Below are 12,079 nucleotides of genomic sequence, written 5' to 3'. Positions count from 1 at the left end.
ACAGACTGAGCAAAAGGAGTTCACATAAGTAGCAGACAACTGAGAATTAAGAGCTCTAGAGTTCCCATCAACAGTGATCCATTATTTAATTATTGCTAACTTATTTACCCAAACTAATTATATCCCTGATGTAAAAGTGTGCCTAGAGAAGCAGCAGGGATATTTTAGTAACAGGTCAAGGGAAGGTCAGTGTAGAGAAAAGCATCTTACTGAGATTTCTGAACTGCATTAAATCTCAGTTCTCTCTTTGCCTGCAACTCTTAGTATTTCTTTTCTCCTTCCAGTATTTACTATCCAGCTCTGTAATATTATTCCAAAGACTTTTTTTTAACGGCCAGGTTGTATGAAAGTGCTTCTCTAATTTAGCGTGTGGGTGTTCCTACAAGTCACAGCCCTTAGCAACCACCACACCTCGAGCACAGCGACCTCCTGCCCATTTCGGAGCAGGCGGAAGGTCAGGGGATGCTTCGAATCCAGTCCTAGGATGACTTCGCAGCCACGGAGAGGGATAGAAACAATGTGTGTCTTCAGATCTGTCCTGTCCTTGTGGAAAATGAGTTTATTATCTTTCACTCTGCACCAGCGCTCACGCCAACGGTTATTTGAGAGCACATTGAGATATCCTGCAATAAAATGAAATGTGAGATATTTTACTCCCGACTTTTTTTTGAAAAGAAAAAAAAAGAAACTTACTTTTCAATGTAATGCTAGCACTTAAACAACTTATTCCTCTTATAATAGAAAGTCCAGATGGATTTTAGGAACACAAGTAAATGATCCTGCCTCACTTCTTTTAATGAAAACTTTCACTGTGCCAATAACCTAGAAAACAGCATATAAAGATGTGATCATGCTCATGTGCAAATGGCTGTTCTGTGTTAGTCACTGCAGCAGCTGGATGAGCAGCAGCACACCGATTCACAAGACTTTAGTAAGAACAGGAGAGGGGCAGTGATAAAAATGTATGTACACAGCTGATGTGCTCATACAGAAGACCCACCTTCTTTGTGTGTAATGGCTTTGGTAACTGTGACTGACCAAAAACTTCTGGGAAAATTACAGTTCAGATTTTATAATTAAGTGATGAGCTACCTTCTGTAACATCCAAAATCAGTGTTTTAAAGACCTGCTAAGCATTGATGTTATGTGTTCTAATTTCATATAGAAAGAAGAATGCATGTTTGGTTTGCAACACTTTTAAATCAGAATTCAAAAGATAGCTATTGATGCCAATAAAAATAAAATTCATATTGGTTTAAAATTCAAGAAGTAACTGTATATGAAATTTAGCTAAATTTTAATACAAAAGTTTAAACAAAGATTATCTTTTTTTTTCCAGAGATAACACAGTGCCCTTACAACAAATCAAAATTTCATGAACAAACTGCCTTTTAAAAAACCCCGCTTCTCTTATCATGCTCTATATCGGATACAGTGTCTAGGCATATAATAACATTAAATGGGCAGTGTTTTGTGTTTTTCCTTCTCTGTCCCACAGCAACAATCATTCCATACTCAAACCTTAAAATCAAGACAATGCCCAATTCTCCTGCCTTATTTATTTTGGGAATGAAAAAAAAAAAAATCTTTTGCTTCCACATTATGAACGGTACATGAATTCAGCATGTTGCTGCTTCCAAACAGGATATGAGAAGGGAAACAAATTATATCTTACACAGGCTAGAATTTATGTAAAAAAATTGTCTTCTATCTCAGGTATGATTTTCATTTAATCCTGTTGGATAGCGATCTCTTTGGTTTTCATTAAAACGATGACTTATCATTAATTTTCTGGGTTTCCCTTCCAACATTATGGTTCAAATGTCAAAGCTTGATCCAACAGGATATAGCAGATCAGAATTGCACACATCTTGGAAGGTGCCATAAAAAGAGGAGGATGTACACAATCCTCTGATTTTGGCTCCTTGTGATTATCACACTCTCCAGCTCCTCTCCCTCTTCTCATAACAAAACCCTGTATAGCTGTGCATTATACTATAATCCCTAGAAATGGAAAACCCTTCACGTGCAAGCCAGCTGGCTTGTTTTGGAGTGAGAGTCCTTTTCTTCAGACAGTACTTGTTTTTTTCCCCTCTGCTCCCAATGCACCTCTCAGAAAAGCTCTTCCAAACCCTCCTACTTCAGTTGAACTAAGCAGGAACCCATGCTTTTCCTCCCACATATCCATACTTAAACCTTCAACAGTTAACATGACCAAAATGCCTTGAGTGTCCCAGTTGGGGGATTAGCACTTCATCTTAGGCCAGGTGGTCAAAGACCAGTGATGCTCTAGGGAAGAGCTTTGCCATGACTCCAAGTGCAGGTGGGTTTTAGTTTCCACTCTAGCTGGGTGTCCCCTGTAGCCCCGCTGGGCTTCTCCCTTTGTTCATGGGAGGTAGAGCCTTCAAAAGTGTAAAAGCCTTCAACTATGGAGCAGCCTCCCAGAGGGCACTGAACTGAGCCAAATTTCTGGTGGTGAGAAACTCCTTCTGCAAAGACTTCCTGCAGTGACCAAAGCCTAGACACTTACACATTTTCCTATAAAACCTGCAAGTGGTGTTGAGTAGAATCAAATGCAGGCAATAATAATGGCTATGTTTATGTCCATATCCAAAATAATGACAGAAATACTAGGAATTAGACTGTACAGCTGTGGTTAATGTCTCACATAATACAGATTAATCAATGGAGTATGAGACCCCGGAAGTTTGAACTTTTATGGAAGCCAGATGCTTCGGACAATGCATCTGGCTGGACACAGCTTTTCCCAGCTGTTCTTTTGGTTGATAAATCACATCTGTACTTAGCTGATGTATAGATATAGATATACACACATACACACACACACTTATTTAATCAAAGATTGCTTATGTGAATGATTCCCATAGTGTGGTTTGAGAGCCACTTAAGTTCTTGCTGGTGGTCCATGGATCTGCTTCTTTCACAGTGGGCAAGCATCTATCACACTTAATGCATCGATGAGTTCTGCCAACTGCTGCCTAATCACAGATTTCTGCATTTCCCAAAATGTTCCTAGTCAATTAAAGGGGAAAAGGCAAATCCAAATTCAGAATCCTGTGCGAGTGCTTCACAGCTTTCTTTCTATGGAAATTTCTTTTGGAAGACACTGGGAGAAGGGTGGGTTAGACCTTATTCATGTATGGAAGTGTTACTTAATACTGCAGCCACAAAAGGCAAACAGGAGAATGTAAATACATGGCATTGTTTGAAAATACCAGAGCTGTGAGGACATCAGCTAAGTGCATTGCACAAACTCCCAAATTGTGAGGAAACTTTAACAGCTAAGATACAAAACAGAAACATTTTCTGCATGCCTTTTTATAGACTTCCTTGGTGCAGCCAAGCACCACAGCTGATATATGGAGTGATCAACATTAGGAGTTAAAATAGCTTACTAGAAATTTGTTACTTCATTCAAGTTTTGCCCAATATGTATCACAGAATCATCTAGGTTGGAAAGGACCTTGAAGATCATCTAGTCCAACCGTTAACCTAGCACTGACAGATCCCAACTACACCATAACCCTCAGCGCTATGTCAACCCACCTCTTGAACACCTCCAGGGATGGGGACTCCACCACCTCCCTGGGTAGCCCATTCCAACACCTAACAACCCGTTCTGTAAAGAAACGCTTCCTAATATCCAGTCTAAACCTTCCCTGGAGCAACTTGAGCCCATTACCTCTTGTCCTATCAATTATTACTTTGTTAAAGAGGCTCATCCCCAGATCTCTGCAACCTCCTTTCAGGTAGTTGTAGAGGGCGATGAGGTCTCCCCTCAGCCTCCTCTTCTCTAGACTAAACAACCCCAGTTCCCTCAGCCGCTCCTCGTACGACATGTGCTCCAGACCCTTCACCAGCTTCGTTGCCCTTCTCTGGATACGCTCAAGTAATTCAATGTCCTTTTTGTAGTGAGGGGCCCAAAACTGAACACAGGAATCGAGGTGCGGCCTCACCAGCGCTGAGTACAGGGGTAAGATCACTTCCCTGTCCCTGCTGGCCACGCTATTTCGGATACAAGCCAGGATGCCATTGGCCTTCTTGGCCACCTGGGCACACTGCTGGTTCATGCTCAGCCGGCTGTCAATCAACACCCCCAGGTCCCTCTCTGACTGGCAGCTCTCCAGCCACTCCTCCCCAAGCCTGTAGCGCTGCTGGGGGTTGTTGTGGCCCAAGTGCAGCACCCGGCATTTGGCCTTATTGAAACTCCTACAGTTGGCCTTAGCCCATCGCTCCAGCCTGTCCAGATCTCTCTGCAGAGCCTCCCTACCCTCGAGCAGATCAACACTCCCACCCAACTTGGTGTCATCTGCAAACTTACTGAGGGTGCACTCGATCCCCTCGTCTAGATCATCAATAAAGATGTTAAACAGGAGTGGCCCCAAAACCGAGCCCTGGGGGACACCACTCGTGACCGGCCGCCAACTGGATTTAACTCCATTCACCACAACTCTTTGGGCCCGGCCATCCAGCCAGTTTTTTACCCAGCAAAGTGTGTGCCCATCCAAGCCTCGAGCAGCCAGTTTCGCCAGGAGAATGCTGTGGGAAACGGTGTCAAAGGTCTTACTGAAGTCAAGGTAAACAACATCCACAGCCTTTCCCTCATCCAATAAGCAGGTCGCCCTGTCATAGAAGGGGAGATCAGGTTTGTCAAGCAGGACCCGCCTTTCATAAACCCATGCTGACTGGGCCTGATCCCCTGGTTGTTCATTATATGACTTTTAATGGCACTTGAGATGACCTGCTCCATGACCTTCCCTGGCACCGAGGTCACTTTAGGAACTCACAATTAAACTCAAATCACTTTGGCTGAGGCCAGTCTACTGATACCTTGATTGCTATCCCATAAAATCTATCCACGAGCCATCATAAAAGACTTGATCCCTCCCAAGAACCTTCTTCTAATTCCTAGACTAAATTTATTTCATAGTCCAGCCTATATTAATTTTATATCCATTTGTTTGAAAACAGCTCCCGTTTCTTTCTGATTTTTGTCTACACTCCTCTTTCCCCTCACCTTTGCAAAGAGCAATGATATTCCTTCTGAGCCTGTGCTACCATTTTATTTAAAAAGTCAAGTTCTTTTAGTCTCTTTCCAAATTAAAGCTCTCGATTACTCCTCTTCCAATCTGAGTGCATTCTTCTGATGTTGGGGGAAGAATTATAGCAGTAAAAGCAATTTTAGAGGAATTTATAGGCAAGAATTTTATAAAGTTTTAGTAGCAATGTGCATTTAAGACTCAAGGAGAAAAATCACTTACCACATGTTGGAACATCTTCTTCAGCTGATGAGGTTTGTTCATCTGTTGATGGCTTTTTCTTTCCTAAACTAATGATCTTTGTTATTTTTTTCCCTGTTACTTTAGTCACAGTGCCCTTGGCTTCTGATTTCGAACTTTTTTTCCTCTTCACTATCAAGAAAGCAAAAGTGTGTATTTTAGTGTGTTTGAATTAACCAATGAAAAGAGAGAACCTGAATAAAAATAGTAGTTCAGACAAACAACCCTGTGCAAGATGACCATTTGTACAAAAATTGCAGACTGCAAAGAGATAAACATTATATGCTGTCTCTAATGCAGATGCCTATAAATAACCTCTACGCTCTAAAAATCATGGCATTCAGAAGGATAAGAAAAACAAAAATCAAGCTTCTAATTTAATTTGATCTAATCAAGCTGAAAGTCCCCTTCCACAGCAGCCACCACCTAATTTATCAGTATGACTGAGGTACCTGCATATACACAAGACTAAAAATCCAGTCAGATGATCCTTCATTGTTACTAAGTATTTACCTCAAAATACTTCAACAGTTAAGTACATAACAAAGACAGAATATGCTTGCTATCAAAAATTCTCCTGCCATGTACAATTAGGTTAAGGTATCTTACCACAATGGACCTTTTAGAAAGACAAGAATTATAAATTGACTGCTAACAATTAAATTAGTGGGATCAGTATAAGCATTCAATGGTTCGAAGTTGGCACTTTCTTGTGATCATGAGGGCTTGGAAAGAAAAAGCTCTGCTGAAAAGGTGTTTTGCTAACATCGTCTATGCTTCCATTAACTTAATATGATACTAGTAATACTATGGCTCTGTGCACTGAGTCATGTTGAACTGCTGAACGTAACATGGCAAGGGCAATGGATATCATTTTTAGAAGTGCCTACCTGACTAAAATCCTAACAAATTAAAAAAAAAAAGTATCTAAGAATAAACAGAATCAGAAAAAAAGACTTTCTATTTGCAGAACAGAGTAAATGAAATAAACTTTCAGAAATTGCATTCAGTGGCCTAATTTGAATTCCATCAGCAGAGCAAAAGTCTCTCTGCTAACTGACAGGGCAGCAAAAATATCCATCAACTTGCCCTGATACATGATTTTGATGAAAAATACATTTAGGAGAGTTACTGATTGAGCTGCTGTATCTTCATCCCTGACGCAACAATTCCCTTCAACGAGGAACATTTAGTGGTTACGGACTTGTGTAAACTGAGGAAAAGAGGACAAAATGAAAAATGACTGTATGAACTGATGAACTGGGAAGAAGAATGCACGGAAAATAGAGAAACAGTTTGGGACTCACAATGGGATAATTTATCATATTTAGTTTGTTAGGATTCATAGAACATTATTTAGAAATTGTATCTGTAGCCAACACTGTATAAATCTGTCACCTGCTGTGTGCGGCGCTGAGGGGGAAAGGCAACTTTTCAGGTGCGGATAGCTGTTTACCAGCAAACGCCAAAACAGAGATGCACATGTGCAAGCAAGAGTCTAATTCTCTTCCTAACGGAAGGGTGTTCACAACATATATTGTGCTCTCTAAACAAGCAACAAGCTCCCATGTTTGAGGGAGGAAGGCCACCCGTCCCATCTGCTCATGTTTTCAGTGTTTTTTTACTTTTCTGTCCTATCTTCCCTTCATACTGTTGTTTTATCCTCCTGCAGAACTGAGAGGCAATAGAAATAAGGCCTTCATGACTTAATCTTTTTGAGTCAAAAAAATATACTGATTGCCTGACTGCCAGTCATTTTTTTTTCACAAAAGTATTTTCTTCTCATTTCTTTCCTCACAGCAAAATGAGCAGCTGGTTAAGAGCAGAACAGAGGCTGGCTGGTGGGTGACAGCTGGCAATGACCATTCTCCGGAATCCCCCTTACCATGTACTCCCTAAGCGTTTCCTATCCATTGTTTAAAAGATAGTGTAACTTCATCCAGAACCCCTTAAAATGATGCCAGGCGTATTTTGATCTCCTTGCAGTCATTGATGCCTATTATTTTTATTACTACATATTGAAGGTCATAATTTTCAAAAGCAATTGGTATTTTAAATTACTCTCAAGAGATCTAAGCTGGGCTGGTTTTCCAGCAGCACACGGGCCATCAGCATGCCTCCCGCAGGGCATCTGAGCCACCAGGCACTTTTGGACATCATAGACAACACAGTTTTTTGGTCACAGGTGTTTTTCAGCAGTTTCAGAGACTAAAACAGGACTGCGCTTTTTGAAAGCTCAGTAGATTTTATAGGGTGAAATCTAACCATGTACCACAACTTCTAGAAACCACAAAACCTGATGATGTTCCATACTGTTGGGTATGTCAGAAATCGGTATAGTCAGGAAGTACTGGAAAATGATCCGGGGAGACGATAAAGGAAATGAGTCAAAAGGTGAGACAGTGCTGGCACCAAGGCTAGTATTGACATTGTGCTCACTGCAGCTCACATTACCCTTCATCTTGACAGCTGCAGAAAAATGTCTTATCTAAACGATACCATTGCTATATGGCAAGTTAACGAAGTCACAGAATTTCTTCCACTCTGGGGAGGAGTGAATGGGACAGGGAAGAGAGCACAGGGGTTGAGAGTTTTAGATATAACCCAGGCAAAATTCCCTCTGGGTTTGGGATTTGCCTTTGTTAGATTATAAGGACTATAAAACACGCATGGCTCTGAAGTAGCACATGTAAAATTATATACATATATACTCACAAACCCACTGATATTACATGATTATATACATTTTAGTATGTTAATATAAATAATCATACATAACAGTTTATATATGTAACTATCTGTGTATACACACACACACATATATAAACTGTGTATGTATGTGTATGTATACATACATATAGATATAAAATATGCATGGTTCTTTCCTTCTAGTATTCACTGATAGCTTTTTTGCTTAGAAGCTATACACCCACTATTTATGTTGCCACTATACAGTTACTAAAAACAACCGTTAGTTGCCTATAGTGGTTGCCCAACCTCTGAAAAACTGTACTTTTGAACACACAAAAGGCCAAGTCAAAATTTCTATATTCTGTTTCTTTATACTAATTACACTGATCTTTCCTGCACAATAACATCACATGTCTTCTCTAACTGCAAAATTTTAAGGAATCACTCCTGACATAATTCAGTTAAACTGAATCCTAATAAAAATATTCAAAAACTTTACTGCCTATTTTTAAGACAATGGCCAGGCATTTCACTACCTATCACTCCCTATATGCACATATTATTTACACCAAGCATCTAAGACATACCTTGTTCTTTCCCATTGCAGACGGTAGTGATGCCATTTTCCACAGCACCCTCCCCATCTGAGCTTGGCCTCTCAAATGACAACTTCTGCAGGGGCAAAGAGATTAGCTGACATACAGTGTTGGCACCTTTGTCAAATGCAGTGTCATGAGTGAATTTAAAAGTATGCTTATTACGAAGTAAAACACATTTCAAGCTCTCATCCACTTGGAAGACAAACGGAAGATAGTAGAAAAATCAGTTTTAGAGGCTTCAGAAAAGCATGGAAATCACAAAATAGGTCTGTATTTGAAAGTGTAGTCAAAATGGTGAAGCAATCACAATTCAATACCTCTTATTACACAATATATTTTTCATGAATTTCTAGACTCTAAATGTTGCTGTTTATTAATCCACTAAGCAGTGAACAATTACATGGATCAGATAAGAATAATTTTTAAATTATTTCTTTAAATAAGGCTTCATATATGCATTTACAATTACAATCTATCAGAAAATACTGCATTCCCACAAGGTGCTTCAATACTTTCAATAGGTGCAAAAAAAGAGGCTTTTGAAATAAATTTTTAGCATTGATTATTCTATTCCATAAGGGTTGTGTATGAGAAACGGGATGAAGCAGTATAGAGCTTATGTCAGCACAGTTTTGGTAACATTACTCATGAGTTGTGAAGCCATGAAGAAGATGCACAGATTATCACAAAAACAAATGAGAAGTTTTGCTACACTTTTTTATGGCATGCATTTTAGAAAACAACTGTTTTACGACACTTTCAGTTACTTTGTTAATACTGTGCAAGTGTGTGCAAGCATGCAAACACAACATCTTTTCCCTTGTGAGATCAGGAGGTCTGAGCTGTCATGGAACATGCTTTGCTCTTGGATTCCCAGGTACAAAGCAATATGACACTACTGACAGTGGTGTCGTCCTTCCACCACCGGGGTAGAACTTGCCATCAGGAATTTGGTGACAAAACCTTTACAGTGGGACTTTTAAGCAGGGCCCACAGAGGGGTCTGTTCACATGGATGCCGTAACAGAGCAGGCGCTTAAATTGGTGCTGGTAATGTAGTGGTCATTCACTGCAGAGCTGCTCTCTTTCCTAATTCTTGCTCTCTAATTCTTCCTAATCCTTGACTCTGCTGAGTCAAGGCAGCAGAGACAACCGTATGTGAATATACAAGTTTCTGTATTGAGGCACGAATGCTTGAAAGGGTCTGCCAAAACAGTGACCTCAGCATGCCCTCTTCAAGAACTAAATTCCTCAAAATAAAAGACTTTCCCTTAAAACTTTTGTATAATCTTCAGCTATTCTTCTCTGACTGGCACATCCCTGCTTGCTCTTTGCACTTGACAGAGAGCGGCTCTGCATCACAGCACATGTATCAGACCCCCTTAGTCTACACCCTTGTAAATGCCTAAAGAGAAGCTGCTAATGGATACGAGCCAGTCTGATGGTTGGCTGTGTCCAAATTAATAGACATGGCAGAAGTCTTAACTCTGTAGGATGTGTGTGCATAACCAGCCAAACAAAAACAACACAGCGACTAATAGTCTGAAACAGTAGCAAAAGTCAGCAAGTATTTACATACAGCGTCTAGCAGTGCCTCTTTAGTAAGTAATCATAAGGAATTCTGCATTCATCATTTTCATGAATTTACCTTTTCCAGCTCTGTCTTGTGTACTGGAGAACTAGACAATGGCCCATCAGAGTCTACAGCTCCCGTGCAGTTGCTGCATACATCTTTGATAACCTTAGGAGACAATGCAAAACTTGTTAATTATTCATAAAATACAAATCAGAAAAATTATATATGAATAGGAAGGGAGAAGGAAAATCATGTGGACATTTGTTAGACTGGCAGGTGTCAGGCAGGCTGTCACTACACCAACCTCTCCACACTGCCTCCCTAAGTCATTTCACGTACGACCTGGAGGAGACATAATGTCTAGAGGTGGAAGGTTTCAGTTTCCAGACAAGAAAAGCTCCAAGACTCTCCTGAGTAAAGAAACCAACAGTGCTGCTGATTTCCATGTGCTAGTTTTGCAATATGAACTCAGCTGACACAACCAAATTAATTTCATTATGATGATGAAAAAGTAGGATCAAATCCAAGGTCCCGCAAGTCAAAGGACAAGAGTTTTGCATAATACACTACCCAGCTGCTTTTTTGCTATTGGAGAACTAATCAAGTGCTGATCAACTTACAGTTAATACTGTGTAGGGGTATTTCATGGCATTTTTGTATTATAATTGCACATTTACAACGTAAATGTAAATGTGTTCAAAGGAAATGGGAATGGCAGTCTGCTTTTAAAAAGTTGAAGAAAAATCCAGAACCTTGAATTCACTCAGATTTTGATAGAATTTGAAGACCTTGTCTCTAAATTGGAGAGACACGGATTTGATGGATGGACCACTCAGTGGATAAGGAATTGGCTGGATGGTCACACTCGAGTTGCGGTCAATGGCTCAGTGTCCAAGAGGAGAGCAGAGACAAGTGGTGTTCCTCAGGGGTCTGTATAGGATTTAACATCTTTTTTAGCAGCATGGACAGTGGGATTGAGTGCACCCTCAGCGAGTTTGATGATGACACCAAGCTGTGTGGTGCGGTCGACACGCTGGAGGGAAGGGATGTGCCATCCAGAGGGACTTGGACAGGTTTGAGAGGTGGGCCTGTGCAAACCTCATGAAATTCAACAAGGCCAAGTGCAAGGTCCTGCACATGGGTTGGGGCAATCCCAAACACAAATACAGGCTGGGCGATGAGTGGATTGAGAGCAACCCTGCAGAGAATGACCTGGGGGGTGCTGGGTGATGAGAAGCTCAAAATGACCCAGCCATGTGCACCTACAGCCCAGAAAGCTAACCAGCAGGTCAAGGGAGGTGACTCTCCCCCTCTACTTTGCTCTCATGAGACCCCACCTGCAGTGCTGTGTCCAGCGCTGGGGTCCCCCACATAAGACAGACAGGGACCTGCTCAAGTGGGCCACGAAGATGATCGGGGGGCTGGAGCACCTCCCTTATGAGGACAGGCTGAGAGAGTTGTGGTTGTTCAGCCTGGAGAAGAGAAGACTCTGGGGAGACCTTATAGTGGCCTTCCAGTACCTAAAGGGGGCTTACAAGAAAGCCAGAGAGGGAGTCTTTATCAGGGAGTGTAGTGATATGACAAGGGGTAATGGTTTTAAACTGAAAGAGGGTAGATTTAGATTAGATATAAGGAAGAAATTCTTTAATGTGAGGGTGGTGAGGCACTGGAACAGGTTGCCCAATGAAGTTGTGGATGTCCTCTCCCTGGCAGTGTTCAAGGCCAGGTTGGACGGGGCTTTGAGCAACCTGGTCTAGTGGAAGGTGTCCCTGCCCATGGCAGGGGGGGGCTGGAACTAGATATCTTTAAGGTCCCTTCCAATCTAAACCATTCTATGATTCTATGATAACTTAAAAACATGAGACTATATAAATGTATAAATACTTGATGAATAAAGATATTTGATGATTCCCA

At 41.0% G+C, this 12,079-nt stretch overlaps 1 protein-coding gene across 5 annotated transcripts in view; it reads right to left on the bottom strand.

Moving 5' to 3' along the window:
* Window positions 1-12,079, bottom strand: part of AFAP1 (actin filament associated protein 1) — a 124,861-nt gene that overhangs the window by 23,638 nt on the left and 89,144 nt on the right. For all 5 annotated transcript variants that reach the window (XM_074865684.1, XM_074865686.1, XM_074865687.1 and 2 more), the window contains exons 7-10: window positions 10,238-10,330; window positions 8,579-8,663; window positions 5,283-5,432; window positions 412-623 (exon numbers count right to left, since the gene is read on the bottom strand). In XM_074865684.1, coding sequence (XP_074721785.1) covers window positions 412-623; window positions 5,283-5,432; window positions 8,579-8,663; window positions 10,238-10,330 — 540 coding nt within the window. The remainder of the gene's footprint in view (window positions 1-411; window positions 624-5,282; window positions 5,433-8,578; window positions 8,664-10,237; window positions 10,331-12,079) is intronic.

This window comes from Strix uralensis, chromosome 4 (assembly GCF_047716275.1).
Source record: "Strix uralensis isolate ZFMK-TIS-50842 chromosome 4, bStrUra1, whole genome shotgun sequence".
Lineage (NCBI taxonomy): Eukaryota > Metazoa > Chordata > Aves > Strigiformes > Strigidae > Strix > Strix uralensis.
The sequence above is the reverse complement of the archived record's forward strand: the minus strand, read 5'-3'. Positions and strand labels throughout refer to the sequence as shown.